General features: G+C 42.3%; 3 protein-coding genes across 37 annotated transcripts in view; 1 reads left to right on the top strand and 2 right to left on the bottom strand.

Moving 5' to 3' along the window:
• The window catches only part of DZANK1 (double zinc ribbon and ankyrin repeat domains 1), a 51,059-nt gene extending 47,425 nt beyond the window's left edge, over positions 1 to 3,634 (bottom strand). For 13 of the 30 annotated variants that reach the window (XR_014073560.1, XR_014073561.1, XR_014073563.1 and 10 more), the window contains exons 1-2: positions 3,579 to 3,634; positions 1,272 to 1,388 (exon numbers count right to left, since the gene is read on the bottom strand). Coding sequence is in view for 18 of the 30 variants with exons in the window: in XM_081558629.1 (XP_081414755.1) it covers positions 1,272 to 1,380 (109 nt within the window). In the remaining 12 variants the exon portion in view is untranslated. Of the gene's footprint in view, positions 1 to 1,271; positions 1,451 to 3,397 lie in introns of all 30 variants that reach the window. The other 17 variants (XR_014073564.1, XR_014073570.1, XR_014073571.1 and 14 more) reach the window with 3 other exon arrangements.
• A 350-nt stretch (positions 3,635 to 3,984) lies between these two features.
• Positions 3,985 to 16,987, top strand: POLR3F (RNA polymerase III subunit F). Of its 5 annotated transcripts, none has more exons than XM_081558660.1 (10): positions 3,985 to 4,166; positions 5,495 to 5,612; positions 11,007 to 11,074; positions 11,425 to 11,445; positions 11,574 to 11,641; positions 12,957 to 13,069; positions 13,454 to 13,597; positions 13,829 to 13,936; positions 14,824 to 15,015; positions 16,162 to 16,987. In XM_081558660.1, exons 1-10 carry the CDS (start codon positions 4,105 to 4,107, stop codon positions 16,237 to 16,239), a joined length of 972 nt encoding a protein of 323 aa, XP_081414786.1. In that variant the 5' UTR covers positions 3,985 to 4,104; the 3' UTR covers positions 16,240 to 16,987. The 5 variants fall into 5 exon arrangements, with proteins under 5 accessions (XP_081414786.1, XP_081414788.1, XP_081414787.1 ...); XM_081558662.1 differs by having other exon boundaries at positions 14,824 to 15,019; XM_081558661.1 differs by lacking the exon at positions 11,425 to 11,445.
• Positions 16,988 to 18,426: 1,439 nt separating this feature from the next.
• RBBP9 (RB binding protein 9, serine hydrolase) lies at positions 18,427 to 25,279 on the bottom strand. Of its 2 annotated transcripts, XM_081558666.1 has the most exons (6): positions 25,157 to 25,279; positions 23,799 to 23,841; positions 22,957 to 23,062; positions 21,004 to 21,089; positions 20,457 to 20,644; positions 18,427 to 18,476 (listed from the first exon to the last, which is right to left on the bottom strand). In XM_081558666.1, the coding sequence occupies exons 1-6, from the start codon at positions 25,253 to 25,255 to the stop codon at positions 18,474 to 18,476; spliced, it is 525 nt and encodes a 174-aa protein (XP_081414792.1). In that variant the 5' UTR covers positions 25,256 to 25,279; the 3' UTR covers positions 18,427 to 18,473. The 2 variants fall into 2 exon arrangements, with proteins under 2 accessions (XP_081414792.1, XP_081414791.1); XM_081558665.1 differs by lacking the exon at positions 18,427 to 18,476 and having other exon boundaries at positions 18,511 to 20,644.
• Between the last annotated feature and the right edge of the window lie 522 nt (positions 25,280 to 25,801).

Genomic DNA, 25,801 nt, shown 5'->3' with positions numbered 1-25,801 from the left:
TTTTAAGATAAAGGAAGACACAGTATAATATATATATTCTTAGTTAGACCTCTCAGTCTAGGAAGCCCAGGTGTCACACCATCAGTACATATAGTTTGTATGTACATTAGTTACCGAAATACATAACTGGAGTCTCAGAGTCTATTTTTTAACTGAAGTCTAATTTTTCTATTTTAAAAAAATTGAAATCTATTTTTCTGTAATGTACTACTTTCAAGCATACAGCAAAGTGACTCAGCTATACATATGTATATAGTTTTTTCTTTTTCAGATTCTTTTCCATTATAGGCTATAGGATATTGAATATAGTTCCCTGTGTTATATAATAGGTTCTTGTTGTTTATCTATTTTATATATAGTACTGTGTACCTGTTAATCCCAAACTCCAAATTTATCTCCTCCCACCCTCTTTGGTAACCATAAGTTTGTTTTCTATGTCTGTGAGTCTATTTCTGTTTCATAAGTAAGATTGTTTGTACCATTTTTTATAGATTCAACATATATGTGACATTATATGATATTTGTCTTTTTCTGACTTCACTTAATATGATCATCTCTAGGTCCATCCATGTGGCTGCAAATCTAGAGTGTTTTAAACAATTGGTCATACGTTCTATCTATAAAACTTACCCTTCTCTTTATGTTTATTACATATATAAATGTGTGTGTGTGTATTCCTGGCATGAGAAAGAAACACATTCACTGCTTTATTTCAGCAGAAATAGCTATGATGTCTTTTGGCATCACCATGTCCCCGAACCTGTGTGCCTCACATCACATATCAATTCATTAATCCTCATGATGACTCCAAACTATAGATAATATTAATCACTCTTACAGTCTAGAGGCTGAGACTAAGAAAGGCTGAGGAATGTACTGAAGATAACTAGATGTTTTCAAAGCCAGGATTCTTCACTCTCCAACCTGTCTGACTGGGAAGCCTGTGTTAGCAGGTCAAACTGATATCCCAGAAAAACACTGAGAATCCTGGGAAAGTCTGGGGAAGCAATGGGACACCCTAACCTGGCTAAAGTAAGTCATGGCATTGCTGCAACTCTTTCCAACACAAATGGAAGGTTGGCAAGAGCCAGCTGTTGTAATCTACATAAATATCACTCTACAAACCACCATTGTTCCAAATTTTGAAAGTTTTACAATCATCCCAAGATGCTGATTGTAGGAAGGATGCAAAGAGGGTAAATCAACAACCAGATGAATATAGAGAACATGGCAGGGTTATTTTAAACAATTTCAGTACATTTGATTCTTACCTGATTTCATTTCCAAAAGCGTATTGTTATCAATTTCATGGTTGGCTTTTCCGGGCTGAGGCACCCGCAGGGGTATGATTTGAGGGACACACACTGAACCAGCTGTCATTCTCCCTCCTTACATTAAAAAAAAAGTTGATGAAAATAAATTCCAATGGACACCTATATGTGAACAGACACTGAAGAGAAGTATCTCATTCAAATACAGTAAGACTAGTAAAAACTAAAGAGAATGTTGTTCATCTATCATCTACAAATATCATTTTTCTTTTTTATTTTTTGGGAGACTCATTTCAGTTCGTTTGTCTTTTTTAAAATTGAAGTATAGTTGACTTACAATGTCGTGTGTAATATAATCAAAAAAATTTTTTGATGTGGACCATTTTTAAAAGTCTTTATTGAATTTGTTACAACATTGCTTCTATTTTATGTTTTTTGGCTGTAAGGCATGTGGGATCTTGGCTCCCTGACCAGGGAATGAGCCGGCACCCTCTGCATTGGAAGGCAAAGTCTTAACCAATGGACCATCAAGGAAGTCCCCAAATACCATTTTTAATGGAAATAATTATTGTCTCTGCTGTATTTTTGCTGTTGAGATCTTGTGTGGGCTTTTGATTACCTGAGTATTTACCTCACTTTGGGGGGAAAAAGCAGGAGTGTATGGGATGGGGGAATAAAATTCTTTTAAGTGAGCACATTAAATGCACATGTCAGAGCTGAGATCATCACTGATGACTAGACCTAAGCAACCCCTGGATCACTACCAGTCTGTCCTGCCTCTTTTTAGTACACCACCTCTCTTGGCTTCAGGCAAGACAGCACACAAGAGGAAGAGAAGTAACTTTGTATGTAGCATGAAATGTTCATTTAGAGCCAGCTCCCTTGGGAAAGCTCCATGTTCAAAGTCCTGCAGTTGTCATCAATTGGTTCGTGCCTGTGAAAGCTGCAAAAGAAACTTTAGAAAATGACAGAGGGTCACGCCTCAGCTGGAAGAAAGCTGGCATGGATATAAACAGTGAGGAACGAACACAAAAGTCTCTCACTCCTTCTACTGTATTTATAAGTAATTAAGTACAAGTATGGAGGTCTTAGTGATCTTTTTCTTGGGGATGGGAGGGTTCATAATTATTAATACACCAAGGATTCGGGGGAAAAACCCACACCTTTAAAACAGTCTCTCACTCCATCTACTGTATTTATAAGTAATTAAGTACAAGTATGGAGGTCTTAGTGATTTTTTTTTTGGGTGTGGGAGTGTTCATAATTATTAATACATAAAGGATTTAGGGGGAAAAAATCCCACATCTTAAAACCCATTTACATCTTGGATGGTCTGTTCAAATTTCAATGATAATGGATGCATAGGTTTTACTCAGTTAAAATCTACATTGAAACTCAATTTTTATAGAGTACTTCTTGTACTCTCCCCTATTATTTACAATTTTCCAAATACTTACATAATCTTATTTATCAATTTGTGACTGGGCATTTATTATTTTCTTTTCAGTTTTGGGTTTTGTTATTCTAAACAATGCTGCCTTGGGAATTCCCTGACGGTGCAGTGGTTAGGATTTGATGCTTTCACTGCAGGGGCTCTAGTTCAATCTCTGGTGGGGGTACCAAGATACTGCAAGCCACGCATGACATGACGCCAACAATTTTTTTCTTTAATAAATAAATAAAACTGCCCCGAACGTCTCTGTGGTTTGAGGTTTGTTACAGACTATAACCCAAACGTGGGATGGCTAAATTTAAGGGGTGTATTTAATGCCTAGTTGGATAGTTCCAGGTCGGAGGCTAAGAATTTAAATTGCAGATACATATACGGATAGCGCGACAGCCCCTGCAGAAGGGCTCTGTAACGTGCCCATCCTCACATATTCATTTACGTGAGAGGCAGTTAAAATTAAAAAATGGTTAAAAATTAGTTCAAAATAAAAACGTCTGGGGGTGGGGGGTGGAGGGAATAATTCCTGCGGCGACTAGGCGATGTCCTTGAAAGGCTGACAGTGCGTAGGCCAGTGGGCCCCGAGCGAAGGGGATCCATCCGTAGACCGATCCGCTAGGCCCGACTGCGTCAACAGCATCCCCCACCCCGCCATCCCTCCATCCAGACTGCCCCTCACCGCCCGGTTCCGGAACCCGGTCTGGTCCCCGTCTCCGTCCTTCAGGTGCAGCCAAGGACACCGCCACGACTCGGCTGAACGAAGGATGCCCTTCTCCTCCGCCCCCTCCCCCAGCCACCAGGACCCGATCGGGACCCCCTGGGTACCTCCGCAACCCCCACCGAGGCAGCCCACCGCTCACCGCCCTTGGTCCTCTCCTTCACTGCGGCGGTACGGGTTACCAAGACGCTGCGAGCCGCGCCCCGCCCACCGGGAGCTGGGCAGGTGATTGGCAGGAACCCGCTTCCTAGCAACTAGCTCCGCCCCTGCGGTTGGCCCGGAGACAGGAGGCCGCAGCGCGCTCCTTTCTTCAGGCCTAACCGTAGGCGTCCGAGAACGTGCCTTCACAGAGGTTGGAAAGCGCTACAAGGTGGCCTCCCAACTCAGAATGAGAACCAGGCTCGTTCGTGCGACAGTCGCTGACTTTCTGGAAATACCAGAACGAAATACCAGAATGAAAATACCAGAACGGCGCGCGCGCGCGTGAACGGCGCAGGCGCGGCTTGGCCGCCTGTAGGCGACCGGCAAGGAAGGACCGCCTGCGACCTGAGGAAGAAGGCCCCTTGCGCCGGCCTGGCGCTGTCTTCACCCGTGTCCGGCTTCCCCCGGCTCGCAGTCCGGCCGCCCGGAGGGGTCTCTTCCCCCGAGGGCCCGGCACCTGCGCCCTCATGGCCGAGGTGAAGGTGAAGGTGCAGCCGCCCGACGCGGATCCGGTGGAAATCGAAAACAGGTAAATCGGGGAGTGAGGCTCGTTCCCCGCCTCTGGAGGCCCCCTTTCTCCCGGACCCTTCTCGTCTCCGGAAGACGGCACTTTTAAGAAGTTCAGAGCGAGTCGGACAGTTGACGAGGTTGTGTGGCCGGCCTTTCCCTGGGTCTGTCAGGGAAGCTGTCTACTCAGGCGCACCTTTCCTTAAGGTGATCCACGCCCAGAGTGAAGACTCGGCGTTTCCCCCCGGGAAAGTGTTAGTCGCTCGGTCGTGTCAGACTCCTTGCGACCCCATGGGGTACTGGTGTAAACACGTTCTGATACAGGATCGCCCTTATTACCAAGGAACTCCCGTGACGGAAGGTTTAACCAGACTTAGGGTGCAGTTTTCGATTATGAAGCAACAGACACCAAATGGTTTGAGCGCGATATTTAAGTGAAGTTTTTAGGGCACCCGACGCATCTTACGCTTACCCAAAGCATCTCCCAAAGCATCTCCAATACTTTGGCCGCTTGATGCGAAGAACTGACTCTTTTGAAAAGACCCTGAAGCTGGGAAAGACTGAGAGCGAGAGGAGAAGGGGACGACGAGGATGAGATGGTTGGATGGCGTCACCCACTTAATGGACATGAGTTTGAGTAAACTCCGGGAATTGGTGATGGACAGGGAGGCCTGGCATGCTGCAGTCCATGGGGTGGCAAAGAGTCGGACAGAGTCGCAGAGAGAGCGGCTGAACTGAACTGAACTGAACTGGAGCATCTTAAGATTTTATATTCTCTATCGTGCACTGCAGTGTTTAGGTTACCAGAGAATTTATAAAGACCTCAGCTTTCCTAAACTGTTATGAATAACACATATGATGATCCCGTGACAAGGTGAAACTTGAGGTTTATTTTTGTTTGTTAGGGATAATTCCAAAAACAGGTCCCAGTTGTGGTGAATTGTCCTAAGAAAACTTTGACTTCCCTCCAGAGGTGTTTGATCTGCCTCCTGCTTACAGACTTATGGCTACCCAAGGCATTGTCTCTTCACTTTGTCATACTTGTTGCATCTGAGAAAATTGAAGTCTCAGCTTTAATGTGTTTTTCTGTGTTTTCATTTGACTTTTGTTCTAATTTAAAGTTCATATGAATAAGAAATGCTTCTTTTAAATACAATAAAAATGCAAACATGCACTTCAAAAGCATCTTCCTCATTTTTAACGTGCTTTCATTCAGAACCATTGTAGAAACCCAAATTATCTGTCAAATGTGAAAAAAGGCACACTTCTAAACTGTTCTGCCTGTATTTTTCCCCTACTGCCTCTTGAACTAGGTAAAAACATGAATATCATTAATTCTTTTGTTCCTAGGATTATAGAATTATGTCACCAGTTCCCTCATGGAATCACAGACCAAGTAATTCAGAATGAAATGCCTCATATAGAAGCCCAACAGCGGGCAGTGGCCATCAACAGACTGTTGTCCATGGTAAGGTGAATCCAGCTAGTTCATGTAATTATTTATATGTTGTGATTGTCATTACTTTCTGTTATGTAGAATGAAACCGTTCTCAAAAGTGTGTTAGGTTGTGACTCATAAGACTTCAAACCAGGAAACAGCTCAGACTGCCTGAACTAAGGAAAGAAGTAATATGCATTTTTACAAGACAAATGAAATAATTGTATTTTAACTGTTATATTTAGTAATTTGTCACTAAGGTACACACTGGCACACATGTACATGTAGGCATAGTCTGTTCCCACCTTCTGTTTGCTTCTTGCTGCTAGTAAAGGCAAATATATAGTAAAGGCTAGTATGAAGATTAAAAGACAAAAATGGAAAAAATAAACTATAACTACAATAAACAGCTAAGGGATAAACATGTGATGATCGGGAAGAAATAGACAATTTCTACAGACCAGATTGTAATTATCTGATTACTAATTCAGTTTTAGTTGTAAAATTGAATTATTAATCAAAGCCTCCCAGCAAAGAAAAGTCCAAGACTGGATAGCTTCACAGGGTAGTTCTACCAAACATATAAAGAAGAGCAAATACCTATCCTTATCAAACTGTTCCAAAAAATTGAAAAGGAGGAAACACTCCCAAATTCATTCTACAAGGCCATCATTACTCTGATACCAAAACCAGACAAAGATACTAGTAAAAAAAGAAAATTAGAAGCCAGTGTCTCTGATGAATATACATGCAGAAATCCTCAAGAAAATGTTAGCGAATCACTTTCAATGATATACAGAAAGAATCATACACCACGATCAAATGGAATTTATTATAAGAATGCAAAAATGGTTCAGTATACACAAATCAGTCAGTATAATACACCACATTAACAAAAGGAAGCTTAAAAGTCACATGGTCATCTCAACAGATGCAGAAAAGGCATTTGACAAAATTCAACATCCATTCATGATAAAAACTCATCAGAGTTGGTATAGAGAAAACATACTTCAACATAATAAAGACTATTTCTGACAAACTCACAGAGAAAATCATCTTCAGTGGCGAAAAGATGAAAACCTTTCCTGTAAAATCAAGAAGACAAGAATTCCCTGGTAGTTCAGTGGTCAGGACTTGGCACTTTCACTGTCAGGAGCCAGGTTCAGTCCCTGGTTGGAGAACGAAGAGCCCACAAGCTGTGAGGCACAGCCAAAGAGAAAGAAAAAATTAAAATCAGGAGGAAGACAAGGAGGCCCATTCTCACCACTTCTATTTAGCATAGTATTGGAAGTCCTAGCCACTGCAATCAGATATGAAAAAGAAAGCATACAAATGGGAAGAAGTGAAACTGCCCTTACTTGCAAATGGCTTGATACTATATAAAGAAAATGCTAAAGTCTCAATCAGAAAAGCTATTAGAACTAATAAGTGAATTCAGTAAAGTTGCAGGATCAAGATTAATATACAGAAATCTGTTGCCTTCCTATACACTAATAATGAACTATCAGAAAGAGGAAGCTAGAAAATAGTCTCTTTTAAAAGTAACATAAAAGGAGTAAAACTGCTAGGGACAAACTTAAGCAAGGAGGTGAAAGACCTAACTTTGAAAATTATAAAACACTGATGAAGGAAATTGAAAATGCTACAAAGTAATAGATATCCAATGGTCATGGACTGCTGCTGCTAAGTCGCTTCAGTCGTGTCCGACTCTGTGCGACCCCATAGACGGCAGCCCACCAGGCTCCCTCGTCCCTGGGATTCTCCAGGCAAGAACACTGGAGTGGGTTGCCATTTTCTTCTCCAGTGCACAAAAGTGAATAGTGAAAGTGAAGTCGCTCAGTCGCGTCCGACTCCTAGCGACCCCACGGACTGAAGCCTGCCAGGCTTCTCCGTCCATGGGATTTTCCAGGCAAGAGTACTGGAGTGGGGTGCCATTGCCTTCTCTGACTGGAGGATTTAATATTGTTAAAATGTCCATATGACCCAAAGCAATCTACAGATCTAATGCAATCCCTATCAAAATGCCCAGGACACTTTTTACTGAACTAGAACAAATAATACGAAAATGCATGTGAAACAGAAAAGAGTCCAGATAGCCACAACAATCTTGAGAAAAAGAACAAAGCTGAGGGTATCATGCTGCCTGACTTCAGACTATACTACAGTATGGTTCTGGCATAAAGAGAGACACACAGGTCAGTGGAACAGAATAGAAGGCCCAGATATAAACCCATACACTTATGGTCAATTAAATCTAAGACAAAGGAGGAAACAATGCATAATGGAGAAAAGAGTCTTCAACAAGTAGTGCTGGGCAAAATGGATAACCACGTGTAAAAAAATGAAATTAGGGCATTTTTTCACACCATATATAAAAACAAACTCAAGATGGATCAAAGGCCTAACAGTGAGATCAGAAACCGTAAAACTAGAAGAAAACATAGGCAGAACACGCTCTGACAGAAACTGTAGCAGTATTTTTAGAGAAATGCAAATCAAAACAATAAGGTATCATCTGACACGTGTCAGAGTGCTATCATGAAAAAGACCACAGATAACAAATGTTGGCGGCAATGTGGAGTAAAGGGAATCCTTGTACACTGTAGGTGGTGGGATGTAAATTGGTGCCACCACTATGGAAAGCAGTATGGAGGTTCCTCAAAAATACTAAAAATAGAACTACCATACAATCCAGCAGTTCTACTCCTGGGTATATATATCAAAGAAAACAAAAAGACTAATTCAGAAAGGTATATGCACCCAAATGTTCCCTGGTGGTACAGTGGGTAAAGCATCTGTCTGCCATGTGGGAGACTCGGGTTCTATCCCCGGGTCGGGAAGTTCCCCTGGAGAAAGAAATGGCAACCCACTCCAGTACTCTTGCCTGGAAAATTCCATGGGCGGAGGAGCCTGGTAGGCTACAGTCCATGAGATTGCAAAGAGTTGCACACAACTGAGCAACTTCACTTCTCAAATGTTCACAGAAACATTATTTACAATAACCAAATGTGGAAGCAACCTAACTGTCCATCGACAGATCAATGGATAAAGATGTGGCATATATATATATAGATATACACACACACATATACATACAATGAAATAGTACTCAACTGTTAAAAAAAAAAAAAAAGAATGAAATTTGCCATTTGCAATAGCATGGATGGACCTGGAGGAGGGTATTAGTGAAATAAGTCAGAAAGACAAATACTATATGTTATCGTTTATGTGTAGAATCTAAAAAATAAGCGAATATGTTAATAACAAAACAGCCTCACAGATACAGAGAACAAATTAGTGGTTACCAGTCAGGAGAGGGAAGTGAGGAGGGGCACAAGAGGTGAAACAGGATGTGTTGTACAACACAGGGAATATAGCCAACATGTTATAATAACTTTAAGTGGAGTACAGTTTACAAAAACTTGAGATCACTATGTTGTACACCTGAAACTAATATAATATTATTTCAATTAAAAATAAAAAGCGGTGCACCAGATTGCTGAACCCTGTACTAGCCAAAAGAGAAGGAGTGTTGGTGATTTCTAGTCACTTCACCGTGGTGAAGGTCTTCAGCTTCTGGAAGCATAGAGCAAGGGATGCTGAGAAGTGTGGTGATTAGAAATGTTTTTGTCCTCAGAGTCCACTTTCAGCCTTTTTCTTTCTGTCTGAAAATTATCCTCAGCAGTCACCTGTTGCCAGTCCTGCAGTGGGCAGTGGTGAAGCTACTCAAGAATTTTAAGCAAGGAAGTAATCGTTAATAAATCACTAGCATTGCTGATTTTAGCTCTTAAACTGTCCTCAAATTCGTTCCCCTGTTTTCACTCCTCCCACCTCTGCATGTGTTCAGGCTCTTGGCTTCTACTTGAACTGTTAATGGCCTTCCTGGCTGCGTGTGCCTCAGAGCAACCTTCTCTGTCTTAAAGGCAGTTCTGACCAAGTTACTCTCCCACCAGAAACCCTTCCCTCAGCTCTGGAGATTAAAGTCCTGACTCCAGGGTTTACCACTCTGAGCCCCTGCCTTCCCCACCCACCTCATCTCCCTGCACCCCCTGCCTCACAAGTTAGTTTTTACAGGAAACAGCTTGTTTCTCAGTTCCCTGGCACGTCACTCTGTTTTGTGTCTCAGGCCTTTGCTCGTGCTGTCTTCCCTGCTTAGAAGGCCCTTCCTCCTCTCCTCACACACTGACTCCTTATCCTAAGACTCAACTCCAGGCACCCCCACCCCAAACCCGCAGGCTGGGCCAAAGCGGCTTCCCTGGGAGCCCATCTCCCCCCTCACTTGGCTCTGTCCTCACGCCACGCTGATGGTATTGAAATCAGCTGTGGAGTTCTCTCTTGGAATTCATGTCTGTCCTCCCCACCCCAAACATGTTCCCAGGACAGGTGTTCAGTAAACGTTCACAAACTGAATTAAACAACTGAATGAAGCTTCCAAATTGGGCTTCATGGTTCAATTTTTTCCACTTAGGGGGCCGAGGGAGGGAGGGAAAGGGCTGCTGTTCACCCATATACCAACCTGATTGCAAGTTACAGGTCTGCCCAGCCTTGACTCATGGGACCCTCACTCAGCGATGCTTCCCTGAACTGCGAGGTGCCCACTGGTACAGCTATTGGCGTTCTCACAAGTTCAGACTCAAGGAAATGCAAGAGCATGGCAGACATGCTTAATTTTATATTTGACTTGTATAAAAACAAAACTGCTACAGGCCATTTATTCATTGGTTGATCTTTCTGCCTAATTTTCATGTAACACTATAGAAATCACCCATATCAGTAAATGTTACTATTAACTTTGTAAATTTTATTTAATCGTTGTGTCAACATATTTTTGCATGAATAGCCTTTATCTGAACTTTTTAAAGATGTTATATTTTATGTTTATTTATATATATTTATTCAGTTTACTTGAATATGAATTTTTATTATTCTAAAGCTGCTTGTTTAAAATTCTTCATGCATTGATCATATAACCAGGCTAGGATCTAACATGTAGGAAATTGTTAGGTAAGAATCTGCCTGCAGTGCAGGAAACCTGGGTTCGATCCCTGGGTTGGGAAGATCCTCTGGAGAAGGAAATGGCAACCCACTCCAGTATTCTTGCCTGGAAAAGCTCATGGACAGAAGAGCCTGGTGGGCTGCAGTCCATGGGGTCGCAAAGAGGTGGGCACGACTGGGCAACACTTACTTACTTAATATGTGGGGAAATGGTGATATAAAGAGCTAAGTTTAAAAAATATATATATCACGTGTGATATGTAGGGAGAATCTTAAGTACTCAAGGGAGGAATTGACAGCTATACAAGGTAGGATATTTTAGTCTGTGTAAAATATTGAAGTATGCATTAATGCTTGCCATTGGATTTGATATGTCTCCAAAATAGTTCACTGATATTTTCTTTCTTTAAAAAAAACCCAAAACTTTAGGGTCAATTGGATCTCTTAAGGAGCAATACAGGACTTCTGTATAGAATAAAGGATTCTCAGAATGCTGGGTAAGCACTTGGTTTTTTATTTTTAATATTGTAAAAGTAATATATGTTTGGGTGGGAAAGGCCAGTACAGAATTGCATCATGTAAACCTGTCCTGCAAATCATCTCACCTCCCACAGGAGTTCCATTTCCCAGAGATGGTGGCTCTAAATAATTTTGGTATATATCCTTCCTTATAGGTATATATAAATATATATAGGTGATTATATATTTATATACCATATATTTATATATAATCTCTTTTCTTTTTTTTTTTTTTTTAACAAATTGGATCATGCTATCCATACTGTTTTGCAACTTGTTTTTTTTCACTTACTGTATCATGGACATCTTTTCATTCTGGTACATACAGCCCTGTCTCACTCTTTTTAAGGTAAGCCCTTCGTTTGGTAAATAAGTCAATGTGATGACCTTGTCTACTCATTCATTTACGTGGTCGTGTAGATGATTACATTAGCCTGTACCTCTTTGCCTTTTTAATTCTGCTTTATTCCCCTGCAGTAAAATGAAAGGATCAGATAACCAAGAAAAACTAGTGTATCAGATCATTGAGGATGCAGGAAATAAAGGTAAGCTTTAGAGGGACAAGCAGAAAAAACATTGTCTCTAGGACCAGATATTAGGGACGGAGATCCTGGCTTCCCAGGGTGTAGAGCAGTCAGTTCAGTCTGCTGCCCTTTGTGTTCAAAGGAGAAGAAAATATAACACACATACTTACACACATATATATATATACATATTTATAATGTCCATATGTTTGAAGGACACCCAAGAGTGATGCTGTTGTTGCCTCAAGGGAGGCAGGAACTAGATGGCCATGGTCAGAGATGGAAAGAAACTTCTGAATTCTGAACCATGTACGTGTATTATCCAAAACAAATAAATTAAAACTGAAGGGTTTTTTAAATCCTCACTTTCTAAATTTTGGAAGCCTTCATTTCTTCCTCTTATCTGTAAATTGTGGGTCATAACATCTCTTTGGTTTTTGTAGGAAACCACAGGACACCTAGTGCAGCATGGCAGTGTCTGATATAGCTCCCTCCACAGCTGTTTAGTCCCTCTCCTGTTACCCTCAAAGAACTGGATCTAAATTGCTGTTATTACAATTTAAGACCTATTTGAGTCATTGATATTAGCTTCAGCAATTATGATGTAACCTAAAATTGTACAATTTTTATGTGTGTTAGAAAGTTAAATTACATTTTAAAAATAAATATGAAGACAGCATTCTGTATTTAAAACAAAATCTTCCTATCTTATTATGCCTTTTTGTTGGGAAGAAAATACAGCAAAATATTTTTACATAAATTCCCTTTATACGTATAATACTTATTTCCTTCTTTGAAAGAAAAATCGTAGCTTTCTGTACAGTTAGTGACTGTAAGAACTATAATCTTTCTGTTTTCCAGGTATAGTGGACATACATACACACAGATGCTCTCATAAAGGTTTTTTTTTATTGCTCACCATTGAGGATGGCAGCTTACCCTGACCCAAACTTAAGTTTGTTTTTCACAGTATACGATCTAAAGTGAAATTTATAGAAAAAAGAGGCTGGAATGTAGAAGGTAACGGAAAGGCCAATGTATGTTAATTCAATGACATCAAGATTTTTCTTCCTTTAGAAAAATCTCCCTTATCATATGATTTTTAAAAGATGCCACGCTAGCATTCCAAGAAATTTCCAGTTAGAAACTGGAACACAACAACTTTTTTGCATATTTTTGTTACTTTATCTGAGATTCTTACCTGTGCATCATTTTTCCTGTAGCAATGCTCCAAGATTATATACATATTTTGCTAGATTTACAATGAGACATAAGCAATGGGAAAAGAGACACAAATCCTATAGTGTTAAACTTATTTTATTTTACTTTCTTATAGGAATATGGAGCAGAGATATCCGATACAAAAGCAACTTGCCATTAACAGAAATTAACAAAATTCTAAAGAATTTGGAAAGTAAAAAGCTTATCAAAGCCGTTAAGTCTGTGGCAGTGAGTAACAGTCTCTTTTCTTCTCTTGAGTGTTCACTGTATGTATATTGCTCCAAGGATATTTCAGGTGTTCATTGTTCTTTTGGCTATGTCATGATTTAAAACAATTAATCAAAAAAGATTTTTAAAATTGTAGCTCATATTGGACCATTTGGAGATGCTGCTTTAGTCCATTAGCTGTAACACATGTATTCTGATAATGTCAGGTGTTAATAGGGGAAGCCAAGCACAAGGCAACTTGGTATGCTGTCCTGTAGTCACAGTAATTCTGTAAATCCCACAATGGTGTGAAATATAAAGCTTTGGGGTTTTTAAGTCTTAGTTTTGGAAGACTGCTTTGTTACCTTTTAACCATCTGCTGTGTGTGTGTTTTTTTTTTCCTAGGCCTCAAAAAAGAAGGTGTATATGCTCTATAACCTGCAGCCAGACCGCTCTGTGACCGGTGGGGCCTGGTACAGTGACCAGGATTTTGAATCTGAATTTGTGGAGGTGCTTAACCAACAGTGTTTTAAATTCCTACAAACCAAGGTGAGCCATAACTGAGGAAACATCCCTCCAAGTGGTTTTTCTTTTTTTTCTTTTTTAAGTTTTTTCATAAGGAATGTTTAATCATACATATTGTATCTTATAGGAATTGAAAATACTGAAATTGGTCCTTTTTCCTAAACAAAATAGGTCCTGTTTTTGATTATCCTCTATAGAAATTGTGTTCAGAAGGTACTGGTATTCTTCATGAAATTTATATTTCTGCCCTTATAGGCAGAAACCGCACGAGAAAGCAAACAGAATCCAATGATACAAAGAAATAGTTCATTTGCTTCGTCACATGAAGTGTGGAAGTATATCTGCGAATTGGGGATCAGTAAGGTCAGAGCCCAGTCTCTTAATTTTCATCTTATTTTTTAAAATGTTTGCTTCATCGTAGGGATATGGTTTACAGTGTATTCTAAACACATCTGGCCCAGACCCTGTTCTCAGGTGATACCTGTGTACATTCCACAGAACCCACAGAATGTAGAACCCACTGTCCTAAACCAGGCAGGAAAGGCAGTCCTTGCCGTCAGGCACTTTCTGAACTGCATGTCCTTGAGCTTGGGCTCCAGAGCAGCAGGGTGGAGGCCTGGCCATGCATTTCACTACCAGATGCAAAAGTCTGTTCTGACAAGTTCTTGACTCTCCTGGGGACATTTCATCATATGTGCCAAACATCTGTCATTAGTATCGGTTGTCATTTATTGGTAGTTTCCTACTTATGAGATGTAAGTGGCACTGTCAGCACATTCTTTCAAAGATCTGTACATATGGACACTGTGCTTGATTGCCCCTCACCATCAGAGAAGATGCTGAAATGGCTGCTTGGACAAGTCCTTTTCATTTCTGCTCTCTAGTTCTCTTTTATTTAAAAAAAAACAACACAGGAATTTGGACTATTTGCTGTCTAAAGTACCTTTCTGCTTAAGCATTTTTATAAATCTCCATCAGATTCTTGCCAAAGAAATGTGACAAGTCTAGATCCTCCTTAGGAGGGCGAAGACATCAGCAGGTGCCAAGCTCAGCAGTGAGCTCAGAGCTCTATCCCTGGGATCTGAGTGGTCCACTCTCACTCCGGCCATTGTTCAACTTCTTTGTGCTTTCAGTTACTCTAGCATAATCCTTCCCCACTTCATCAAGAGTTGTGACCTTTTACTGTTATCAACACCCTCCAGAAGGATGACTCCTTGTTTTGAGTCCTTTCTAACATACTGCTTTTGTAGGTGGAGCTGTCCATGGAGGACATAGAGACCATCTTGAATACACTCATTTATGATGGGAAAGTAGAGATGACGATCATTGCTGCCAAAGAGGGCACCGTTGGCAGTGTGGATGGACACATGAAACTCTACCGGGCAGTCAGTCCCATCATCCCACCCACAGGCTTGGTCCGGGCCCCCTGTGGACTCTGCCCAGTGAGTTAAAACAGCTTCTCTTTCTACTTTACTGCCTGCGAGTGCAGATGCCACCTAACTTAATGTACCAGCAAGAGCTGATGAAACCACCATGTAACCTTGATGACAGACCTTTAGTGAGCATATCATAACCTTACATTCTTTCCTATAATAACTACCTTGAAATTGGTTTTCTGTTCTTGATCCCAAAACGCACAATTCTTTTCTTATCCTTTTATTTTTTATTGGGGTATAGCCGATTAACCATGTGATAGTTTCAGATGCACAGCAGAGCGATTCAGCCATACTTATACATGTATCTATTCTCCTCCAAACTCCCCTCCCATCCAGGCTGCCACATACATTGAACAGAGTTCCCTGCAAAATGCAGTTTTTGATGAGGGCTAACCATTTCACCTAAGTAGGGAGGGTAATGGGGTTTGGTGAGAACCTGCTGTTTTTGAAACCAGACATGTTTTTGAAAATGTGGTTTCATAATCCTCCTGCATCCCTTGGAGCTAGTGGTATTAGTTAGTGTGAGGGGACTTAGGGCAAGGAAGGTTGAGAGCATTCAGCTGAGACTTGACAACCAGGCCTTACACCCGGAGTGACGTGTTCTCCCTTATAGCATGCCCACACTCATCATTTGTTTGTTCCCACCCGTGATGCAGGCTCTGTCCCTGCTCTTGTGGCATGTATACTCTCAGACTGCCTGTCTGCTTTCTATTGTCTACAGCTCTCATGCCCTGGTTTCAGCTCCCAGAAAAAAGGCTACTCTGTTGGGAATTCTGTTTAGCATTTTCACAAAAAGGAAGGTGACTAAATATGAAACACTTGATTAGTCAAGATTAAGTCATTCGTGTGTGCAGATCTCCGATCCTGGACCGTTGCCTGCCTTCTGCCCAGTGGGCAGGTAGACTGGTCAGTGCTGTGGCAAATGGTCTCCATCTCACTCCATGATCAGAGCAGGTCCTCCTCCAGGACGTTCTTAGATAAAGGCCTAATCTTTCACTTTGAAAGTTTTCTTTTTAATATTGCTTTAAATAAATGCTTGAAATATTAGATATTTTGTTAGAATTTTTAGTTGTAGTTGATATTTAAGACATTACCTATAATATACTAATTTTAAAACTTGAGTTTGAATGTAACCTTTTTTCTTTTCTAAAGGTTTTTGACGACTGCCATGAAGGTGGTGAGATTTCACCATCTAACTGTATTTACATGACAGAGTGGCTCGAATTTTAATAGAGAGCTATGAACTTTGCTGATGTTTTGCAAATGAAGTTACTTCGGGAGCAAATAATTTAATTCATGATGGAACATCACACTCCCTTGAAAGCATTCAAGGTACAGACTTGCTGCTACAGAAAAATATTTTTTTAATCTATGAAGACTATATTGATAGTGTAGTCAGCAAGGTATGAAACACATAATAAGGTTAGTGGAGAAATCCATCCTTCAGTAAGTAAAATACTTAGAACCTATGGAAGACCACCTGTTGGAACTTTCGAGATTTCTGATGATTCACGGGAAAAGAAGCCAGCAAGTCAGTATTCGCCAAGGACTGTGATAATGGCCGGAACTTTAAAATGCCTGTTTTAAAGGTATTTATCAAGGTCTTCATTGGGAATTTTTTACATATGGCTCAGTGTCACCATTTCTGTTTTCTCCATGGTTTCATTGAGAAGAGATGAAAAGTGGGGAAGGCAGGAATAGCAGAGGAGGATGCAGACTTGGAGCATGAGGCGGGAGACAGTAGAGCATCCCTTTCCACACACTACTGATGCCTTTCCGAGGATTACATTGGTGTACTTACCTCAAACCCAAATGGTGACTATTGTCAAGGACATGTTTTCAGTGCATAAATGTTCATTGTTTTCATCCTAAAGGAATATCTTCCCTGGCTCTTTGTTGTTAAAGTCTGTGGCTCAATTGTATTATTTGCTAGAATTTCTCCCTAGATTCTTATTTAACTAAAATTTAAAACTAAAAATAATCCATTGCCTTCCATTACTTTTGGTGGAGGAGGGAGTATCATTCTTCTTTCTTTACCCTATCTTCAATTTGTTTCCATATTGTCTTCAATATCATGGTATAACAGGTCTAAACTAAGCAAGAAGCTGTTATAACTGCCCTCAGTTCCAATAGCACTTTCAGTCCCAATCCTTAGCTGAGTAGAAAACAACAGGTCACTTGATGTTTTGTTGCACAGAATTCAGCTGTAGGGCTTTTTAGGATCTCAGCTATCATACTTTCACTCTGTAGCGTCACTTAAAGGTTTCTGTGTCCAGGCCAACAGCCAGGAGCTGAGGGAAAGGAAAGTTACCACACAGGCCTGGTTCAAACCCCAGTTTGGAGAACCAACACAAGGGTTATTTTGAGATAAATAGTAAAATAAAACTCAGCTCAGTAACCAATTTGTAAGGACCATATAAATTCTGTGGTGAGCTCTGCAGAATTAGCATTTGATGACACTGGTGTTAAACAAAGATCATTTCAATTATTGGGTATATGTAAGATCCAGAAGGGTCTGGGAGCCTGAAACTACAGAGAGCTCCTGCTCCCCTGAGAGTGGAATGGTAAGATGAGTACCTGCCTTCCTGGGAGCTGGCCTGTCAGAGTCAGAAGTGGAAAGAAGGAACCAGTTTGCATTTTAGATACAGATTTTGTACTATATCTTGAGGGCCAGAGATTGTTTAAAGTTGATAATCTGTGGCTAAACCAGAAGTATTCCTTGCCTACCAGACTAAAGAGTCCTTTTAAACTTTTTCCCCTTAGCCTGTTTTTCATTCTGAATATTAAGAAGGAAAGAAGTGACTTAAAAATACAGCACCTCTGATGTTGATTACATGGATATTTATAGGAATAAGTTCTGACCAAAACAAACTGTGGGGCTCTAGGCTCGCGACACCACAAAGTCCAACTGGACGTGAAGTCCTACTCCTCTCAGCTGATCTCTGTTTTGTGTATGGCATTTTGCTCACCTGAAAACAGATATTCCCTGGAGTCTGTCAATGCCCGTCTCTGCTTTATACTGATCTGTACATACAGAGTCAAACAGAGAATCATGAAAGGCCATGATCTGATAGTTTTAATGAATAGTTCATGTGGGATTCTGTCATGTAACTTCTCTGATCTCAGTTTGGTGATGAGTAAGTTTTATGGGGCGGTAATTTTTATCGTGATCAACTAAGCAAACCAGTCAAAAGTAACTCAGTGGAGTCACTTTGACTGGTGGTGGGTGAGGGAAGAATGTATCATGTGCTCTAGCACAGTGCTGTCCAGGAGAACCTTCTCTCAGGATGGAAATGCTTTGTATCTTTGTCCAGCAAGGCAGCCACTAGTCACGCATGATGGCAGAGCACCTGCACTGTGGCTTCCATGAATGAAGAACTGCACGTTGTCTTGCTGGCTCCCCGTGGCTACTGGCTGCCATGCTGAGCGGCACAACTGGACTGCCATATGGCTCCAGACTCGAGTTACTTTTATATGAATGGAGAATATTGAAGTTAATTATTTCTCAATTGTATATATTTGTTTTTTTCTACAGAGAAAGAGTACAACAAAGTATTATAAACTGTTATTTGTGTACGTTTTTCCTTTTAAGAAAGGACTGCAGAAAACAAGGCAGAGCATACATAGAACAATTACTACTGCCAAATAATTCAAACAGAATCAAACTTTGATTACAGGCTTGGTCATATCAGTGCTAAACAACCTCTCTTAAGAAAATTATTCAACTGATTTATCTACTTTGCTTTACACTAACTCATCAGATTTATTTTTAGTTATAAAAGACACATTCAGCACAGCAAACTCAGAACATCCACGGCTGTAGAAAGTAAACAAGAGACATCCACCACACCATACCTACCAAGATTCCCAGCCCCCAAAGGTAGTTACTGCTGAAAGCTTAGAGACTCTCCTGACTTTTTAAAAACACATTTAGAAATCAAGACTCTTTAGCTTCAGATGACAGCTCTGAATCTTCATGAGGTGTAAACAGTGGGAATTCACATTACTGAAGCAAATGTCAGGTGTGAATTTACTGGAAAGTGTTTGAGGCAATACTTAGGGATCATCATAGCCAAAAACATTGGAAAATGAGAAAGGGTTTTTTGAGGGAGTGTGATTAGAAGAAAAATCATGGAATGATGCTGAAAGATCTCAAGGCCCATAGAAACTGGAAGGTGGAGCACTTTACAGAACAAAATTTGAAGCATGGAAAGATCATTTTTAAAAATATTTAAGACTTTGTAACAGAATCCAAATTGTTCCCATGACTTCATCCTTTGACATGATGTCTGTTTCTCAGGCTTTTCTCAGGCTTTACAGAGAACCATTTACAGCACTTGGCTGAGTGAATACCTAAGGCACAGGTCACACAGGGATGGCCTGGACTTTGTGTCTCAGTGTTTGTAAATTTATTTATGCTGTAGTTGCCAACTAACATAACCCATATGTCTGTGGACTCAACATAATTCATGTACATATGGATTATATATGTATATATACACACACATACACACACTCAATAGTCCCTAAATATAAAACCCACTGTATAAATTTGTCTTTTTGAAAAAGCAGAAAGATTAGCAATACCTTGGCAAATTCCCGCATGGCAACAGGGCCCAGGAGTTCCCCCTGTTCGTTGTCCTGTTGCCCTCAGTGGTCTGGCCTGATCCTCGCTGATCCAGTCGGCTCTTCTCATGTTCCCCACCTGCCCCTGCACACCCCTGCCTCCACCTCCTTGTGTGCCACTCTCGACATGTTTGAGGATGAGGGGTCAGGTGTCAAAGGGGAAGGCCTTGGTCTGGATTAACGTCTGGGGTCAGCTCCCAACTGAAGAGTGTTCAAAGCTCTTCACCAACACTCTTGACCTTTAGTCATGTTTTCTTTCCCCGACAACAGAAAAGTTTTATGTCAGAGAGCAGTGCAGCCCCTTCAACGTAACATGAAACCTGTTTTAATCCGAACTGGGGGTCAGGAAACCTGGGTTTTGTTTCTGTCTTACTCACTTTGGACAGGTAAGGGTGGTTAAGCTGTCCCCCTTAGGACCTTGCATCCCCGGTCAGATGTGTATGCAGCCACTAACACGATAGCATACACCCGGTGGGTCTCGGTGTAGCTGGAGAGATGGGAATGACGTAGCTTATGTCTAGTGTTAAATGTAATTCGCAGAAAGGCAGTAAGCCACCCACTTTTTCCCAAGTGGGAAGAAGAATATTTTAGGTCATAGCAATTTGAGGAGATATGGATTCTGTTGAGAACGAAAATGCTGTTTGAAAATTGCAACGTGTGTTTTTTGGGGGGCCTTAATTGGATCTGTTTTATGTGTCAGTATAATAGAGATTGTCGACTGTTAATAATCTGATAGTTGCCCTCCTCCCATGTTGTTATGCAGACAGCAGGGACCATCCTGTCTACGCTGGTACTTTCAGCATGGACCTGACTACACTAACCAGTTCATGAAACTCCGTGTTCTGGAAATGGCCACGGTCAGTGAATTTGTACAACTTGGCTTCCAGCCTGTCAGCCACTTCTTGTTGCTCCTTCCAAGGAAGGAAAGGGTCATCGGTGGAGCCAAACTGCACAATGTGAGGGCAGTTGGCTTTGATCTTCTCCCACTGCCAGGGCCGGCTGAAGTAGCCTGTGAGAAAAACACCAAGCCTCTCAGTGCTGTGGGCCATTTCCACTCTAGCCACTCTAGTGAAGACCACAGCAGGGACATGAAGAATCTGAGCCCCATTGTGAGTTTGCAGATCTGTAGGGCTTGATACCGTGGCTACTGGTGAAGAGGGAGGGTGTGGTTTGGGGGCTCAGTTCTAGACTGGATTACAAGCTGGTCCACCGCTCTAAGTGCCTACCTTATATCTAAAGATGGGTGGTGAGTTATTTCTCATGTGCTATCAGATTTCTTGTTAGGCTGTCAGAAGACAGTGCTGTTTTATCGTGCAACCCCTTGACTATAGGAGGGGCTCTCCCCGGGGTCTCTGCCTTCAGACTTACCGCTTGCACGCTCGTTTGCATCCCCCAGGTCAGATGTGTACGCAGCCACTAACACGATAGCATACACCCGGTGGGTCTCGGCGTACCTGGAGAGATGGGAATGACGTAGCTTATGTCTAGTGTTAAATGTAATTTCCAGAAAGGCAGTAAGCCACCCAAAGTCACTTGACTCAGCTTACAGAAAGCATGTGCTGCAGGCTGCTGAGCTTGGTATGAAAAAGAGCAAGCAAACTGCAGAACTAGGAGCCCAGCAGGCAATCGCCTCACCTGGGCTACCTGACCTTCTACTCAGTTCTCAAGGTAGTGCAGGCCTATGCTGGAATAAGCATAACAAGTGTAATCATTCATCTCAATGTGTGGGTGCATCCACCTTCAGCCCGCACTGGCTTTACCTGGGTGGTTAACATACAGATTCCTTGGCTCGGCCGCAGAGCATCTGATTCAGAGGACTGAGAGCGAGGCCCAGGAATCGGCACTCTAAGGCATGACACCTCCCCAGCCCAGGTGACGGGTGCAGGTGGTCTGTGACTGTCCTTCTGCAGAACCTTGCCTCTTTCACACAATGCTCCACACTGTGCTGTTACTCATTTGCATTGTGTCACATCTGTCTCCCCTCCCGGCAGGTCTGGGCCTTCTTGCTGTTTCTGACCCTGTTCCCTTGAACAGTGCCCGGCAAGCAGACACTCCGCTGACTGTGTAGACAGTTCCCTCACTGAGCGGAGACTGGGCTCGGGAAGGAGCTCCTGCGTTTAAAAGAAGGCACATCGTTATTAGCAGCAGCCTGAGAAAAATTCAGCTGGCCTTGAGTTGGTACAGATTTCAGCGTAAAGTGATTTCTTCATTTTCCAGACAACCCCTTGCAGCTTGTGAACCCTATGACTGTACCATGATTCTGCATGTCCACATCAGAAAGCATTCTTCTCGTAGCTTCAACAGGTGTGGCTTACAGGTTATGGAACCTGGTGAAATTTCTCTGACAAACAATTCATGTGACATCCTGAGAGATTGAGTGGGACAAGAGGCCACACAAAACAATAATCCTTTGTCATCCAGCCTCACAAATAAGGAAGAAACCCAACCCTAACAGGCTATTCAGCCAGCTCTGTCCTTACTCTAGGCCTTAGAAGCCTGCAGGGTGACGTTCTAATGGGGAGCAGCAGGGATGTGCCTGTGAACCCCGAGGACTGGGGGTGGAGGTGGTTAACAGCCTCCACCCTTCCACAGGGATTTATTGAGCACCTACCATATGCCACACACTCTTCCAGGCACTGGGGTTTCGGTGTCAGAATAACAAAGTCCCACCTCGTGGAGTTTACATTTGAGTGGCAGGAGACAGACAAGAAATGAATAGGATGTCAGATGGTGAAAAGTGCTATAGATAATAAGGGGCACCACAGATATAAAGGGGGTAAGATTCAGTGAGATGAGGTTGCTGTTTCACAGGGAGTGATTCCAGAAGACCTCACTGGGAGGTGACGTGGAGCAGAGACTTAAGAGAGGAGAAGGCCATGTAGGTTGTCTCAGGACTAAGTCCAGGTAGGACGATGGCCAGCATGGGCCTAAGGAAGGCATGTTCTCAAAGTGTTCAAGGACTGCAGTAAGGTCTATAAGCCAGGCTAAGGGCAGCCAGGGGGAGATGGCAGAGATGACATGAGTGATGGTGGTGTTGAAGGCCGAGACATTCTTCTGGGGGGGCGAGAGTCACTGGGGTTTGGAGGCACTCGTGTTTTAAAAGGATCACTGTATCCATGTCTGAGTGGATTAAATTTCTTTTTAATCCACTAACCAAACCAGGAAGGAATTAGGACAGATCATGTTACCACTTCTGAGGGCAGCACTGTTTACTCTGCAGTGGAAACTTGCATGTCTATGCACCAGCTATTTCCCAGGCAAGCATGGCTGGAGCCCATGGCAGGGGCGGGGGGAGGGGGTGACATTCAACAAGGACCGAACCTCATGGCTGCGATGGCCCCGGAGCTGTGGCCAATGATGATGGTCTCCTCGTTACAGTGCAGCTCCGTCTCCATGAAGGGCAGCCAGATGGTCTCTCGTGCCGTGACTGAGGTTCAGAGGAAAGGAAGAGTCTGTCACTCAACAGAGGCAGTCTTAGTCCAGTCCTGCCCACTCTTCTAACACAGGACTGCTCAGGACCCCAACAGGGGATGGGGCTGTTTTCACGGAGCCAAAGTTTTCTGTGTTGCTGTTGGAAAGACTCAAATCTGTAGTTTGGGTAAATAATTTTGTTTTTATTTTTATTTTTTTACCACGTTCTTGTAAGGAAATACTAAAGAAAAAATAAAATACAATTCTGAAGTTTTACTGTAAACTTTTCAACTTAAAAACAGAAATCCTCTTGACAATATTGTCTCTCAAGTTCATGTCCACATATACTCTTTCTTTCCAAGAAGGAAATTCCTGAGACAAGTCACAGACATGCTCAGAACAAAAGTGGCAAGGTTACATTTTCTAATATTAGGATCTCATAGAGATGCTGTAACTTTTGTCACATCTCTGCCTCAAATGAAACACCCAAGAATTCTGCCGGAAAATATTTGACTTACAGAAGGGAAAATCAAGTTACTTACAAAGTTGAAAATTAAATTTTACCAACCCTGGGCGCTCTTCTTGCTCCTCCTAGAACTTTCTATCATGTCTTTTAGTTTGTACCCTCCTTCCCCAAATACTTGCCATCATTCATCCTGAGGTATGTATTCCCTTCGGCTTCTCTACCAGAAAATGGCAAGATCAAAACCCAACAAGAGGAGGCTTTTTAAAGATACATTTAAAAAACTTACTTGGGTCAGGCATGTTTTTACACAAACACTGGAAACCAGGTATCTACAATACAAGGGGGAAAGAAAAAACTATTATAAGGAACTTAATTACAACTAGTGTTTGGCTAATAAGAAATGAGACACCTAATATGAGCTTTATCAATTCAATAAGTATTTGCTTCTATTATGAAATCAAGTGGGTTAAGTGCTATAGGATTAAATATGAACAAACAGTCCCTCATGAACTGCCACCTGTCAGAAGTTCTCTATCCAGCCAGCTCTGCAGATCTCTTTATATGTGCATCTGCATATCTCCACTTATCACCACTGGTGTATATGTAGACAGAGGGCTCTAGACAAACTCACCTGGAGCCAATCCAACTATGCTCCAGGGAATAGGTAAGATGTAGCACAGAAACCTGGTACAGAGAGTGGGAGAGCCCATCCTCCTGGACAGCTTTTCTAGCTCCATCGTGGCTCTCAGCCATAAGCCTGGGATTTTATTCTAGACCTGCTCTAGGGGTTGGCAACTCAGGAAACAGTCTTATTGCCCAATTACGGAAGAGAGTTTAAAAAAAAATTCAATCTGCAGAAAACAACACACAGATGCCATTTTTTAAAAGCTCACAAAGAAGCCAAATTTACCAATGTATTGTTTAAAGCATACATAAGTAGGTTGAAAAGCACATTAATTTCTTTCGAGTGGAGTAAATTTAAAAACAGACAGGCTTCCCTGGTGGCCCAGACGGTAAAGCGTCTGCCTGCAATATGGGAGACCTGGGTTCCATTCCTGGGTCGGGAAAATGCCCTGAAAAAGGAAATGGCAACCCACTCCAGCACTCTTGCCTGGGTTATTCCGTGGATGGAGGAGCCTGGTGGACTAAGGTCCATGGGATCGCAAAGAGTTGGACATGACTGAGCAACTTCACTGGTTCACTGGCTCAGAGGACAGGGAAATGGGATGGAGGGACATACAGGTGGCTCTGAAGGTATTGGGAAGGTTCTAGATTTCAGCTTGGTGACAGGACTCTCAGGTATTGATTACATCGTGCTTCATGATGAACACGTGTTACGTACATCCTTTGTATACATCAACATTATGAATTAAAATATTTAAAAGTCTGAAGCAGAGAGCAGAGGAGACAGGTAGAATTATCTGAACCTGCAGGAGATACGGGGAGCGGGCGGTCTCTAGTCTCTAGAGGTGAAGCTAGAACTCAAGCCTCAGAGAAGCCCTCCAGCCTGCTTCACCAGCCCAACTTCCAGCCCTGCTTGCAGGGTCTAAGACAGGGCGGCAGGGCTTTGCACGAAGGGGTTGGGAGCGGGGAGCCCTGCGGCGCCAGGCCGACCCTCCCAGCGCAGCGCGGCATGTCTCCTACCTGCTCCAGCTCCCTCTTCACCCAGCCGTACCACCCGTGGGTGGCCACATCCTCTCCCCCGTTCCCCGGGACAATCACCGCCTTGCAGGGAGCAGCCATGAGTGCAGCAGACCTGTGGTGCTCAGGCCAGCCTGAGCAACCGGGGAGCCTGCCCCGTGGCATTCTGGGAATTGTAGTTCCTGGGAGGCAAGCGCGTATCCCTGTGAGCCGCTGGTCCACCTGCTGCACGGGACGCACGGGCAAACCTTGCTGGGTTCCAGCAGATGTAAATCACTAGCGCTCTAATCCCCCCAACCCCTCTTATTTGGAACTGAGTGTGGTATGCGAGAATGTGTTATCTCTTACATAAAATTACTAATATTTATATAGAAAATGTGTTTTCATTTCCTAAAAGCAGAACATAGCCCGTTTTATTAGTTGAGGATTCCTGATTTCAAAATGGTTCTCAGTAGAATAGTCAGTATCGGCCAATAACAGTCAATAGCAGCAGGGGCATGGGGGAAAAAAAAGAATTAGGACTCAAAGCCTAGTTATTTAAAATAAAAATGCTTTGCTGAAACCCTTTGGGGAGTTCTGGGTTTTGAGGGGGGCATGAGCCACTCATTACCTTGTATGGCCTTCAATAAACATTTCTCTACTCCGGAC

Source organism: Giraffa tippelskirchi, chromosome 13 (assembly GCF_054371585.1).
Source record: "Giraffa tippelskirchi isolate mGirTip1 chromosome 13, T2T-mGirTip1v1.2.pri, whole genome shotgun sequence".
Taxonomy (NCBI): Eukaryota; Metazoa; Chordata; class Mammalia; order Artiodactyla; family Giraffidae; genus Giraffa; species Giraffa tippelskirchi.
The sequence above is the reverse complement of the archived record's forward strand: the minus strand, read 5'-3'. Positions and strand labels throughout refer to the sequence as shown.

What these genes read in the sequence shown, in the direction of transcription:
- RBBP9 (XM_081558665.1), bottom strand. Translation starts at nt 25,255, where the DNA reads ATGGCTGCTCCCTGCAAGGCGGTGATTGTCCCGGGGAACGGGGGAGAG. An exon ending in TAAAAACATGCCTGACCCAA is followed by an intron (nt 23,063 to 23,798) that starts GTAAGTTTTTTA and finishes TCTGAACCTCAG; the next exon opens with TCACGGCACGAGAGACCATC. An exon ending in GGGGCCATCGCAGCCATGAG is followed by an intron (nt 21,090 to 22,956) that starts GTTCGGTCCTTG and finishes CCATCTCTCCAG; the next exon opens with GTACGCCGAGACCCACCGGG.
- POLR3F (XM_081558660.1), top strand. Translation starts at nt 4,105, where the DNA reads ATGGCCGAGGTGAAGGTGAAGGTGCAGCCGCCCGACGCGGATCCGGTG. An exon ending in TCAACAGACTGTTGTCCATG is followed by an intron (nt 5,613 to 11,006) that starts GTAAGGTGAATC and finishes CCAAAACTTTAG; the next exon opens with GGTCAATTGGATCTCTTAAG. An exon ending in AAGGATTCTCAGAATGCTGG is followed by an intron (nt 11,075 to 11,424) that starts GTAAGCACTTGG and finishes TGGTACATACAG; the next exon opens with CCCTGTCTCACTCTTTTTAA.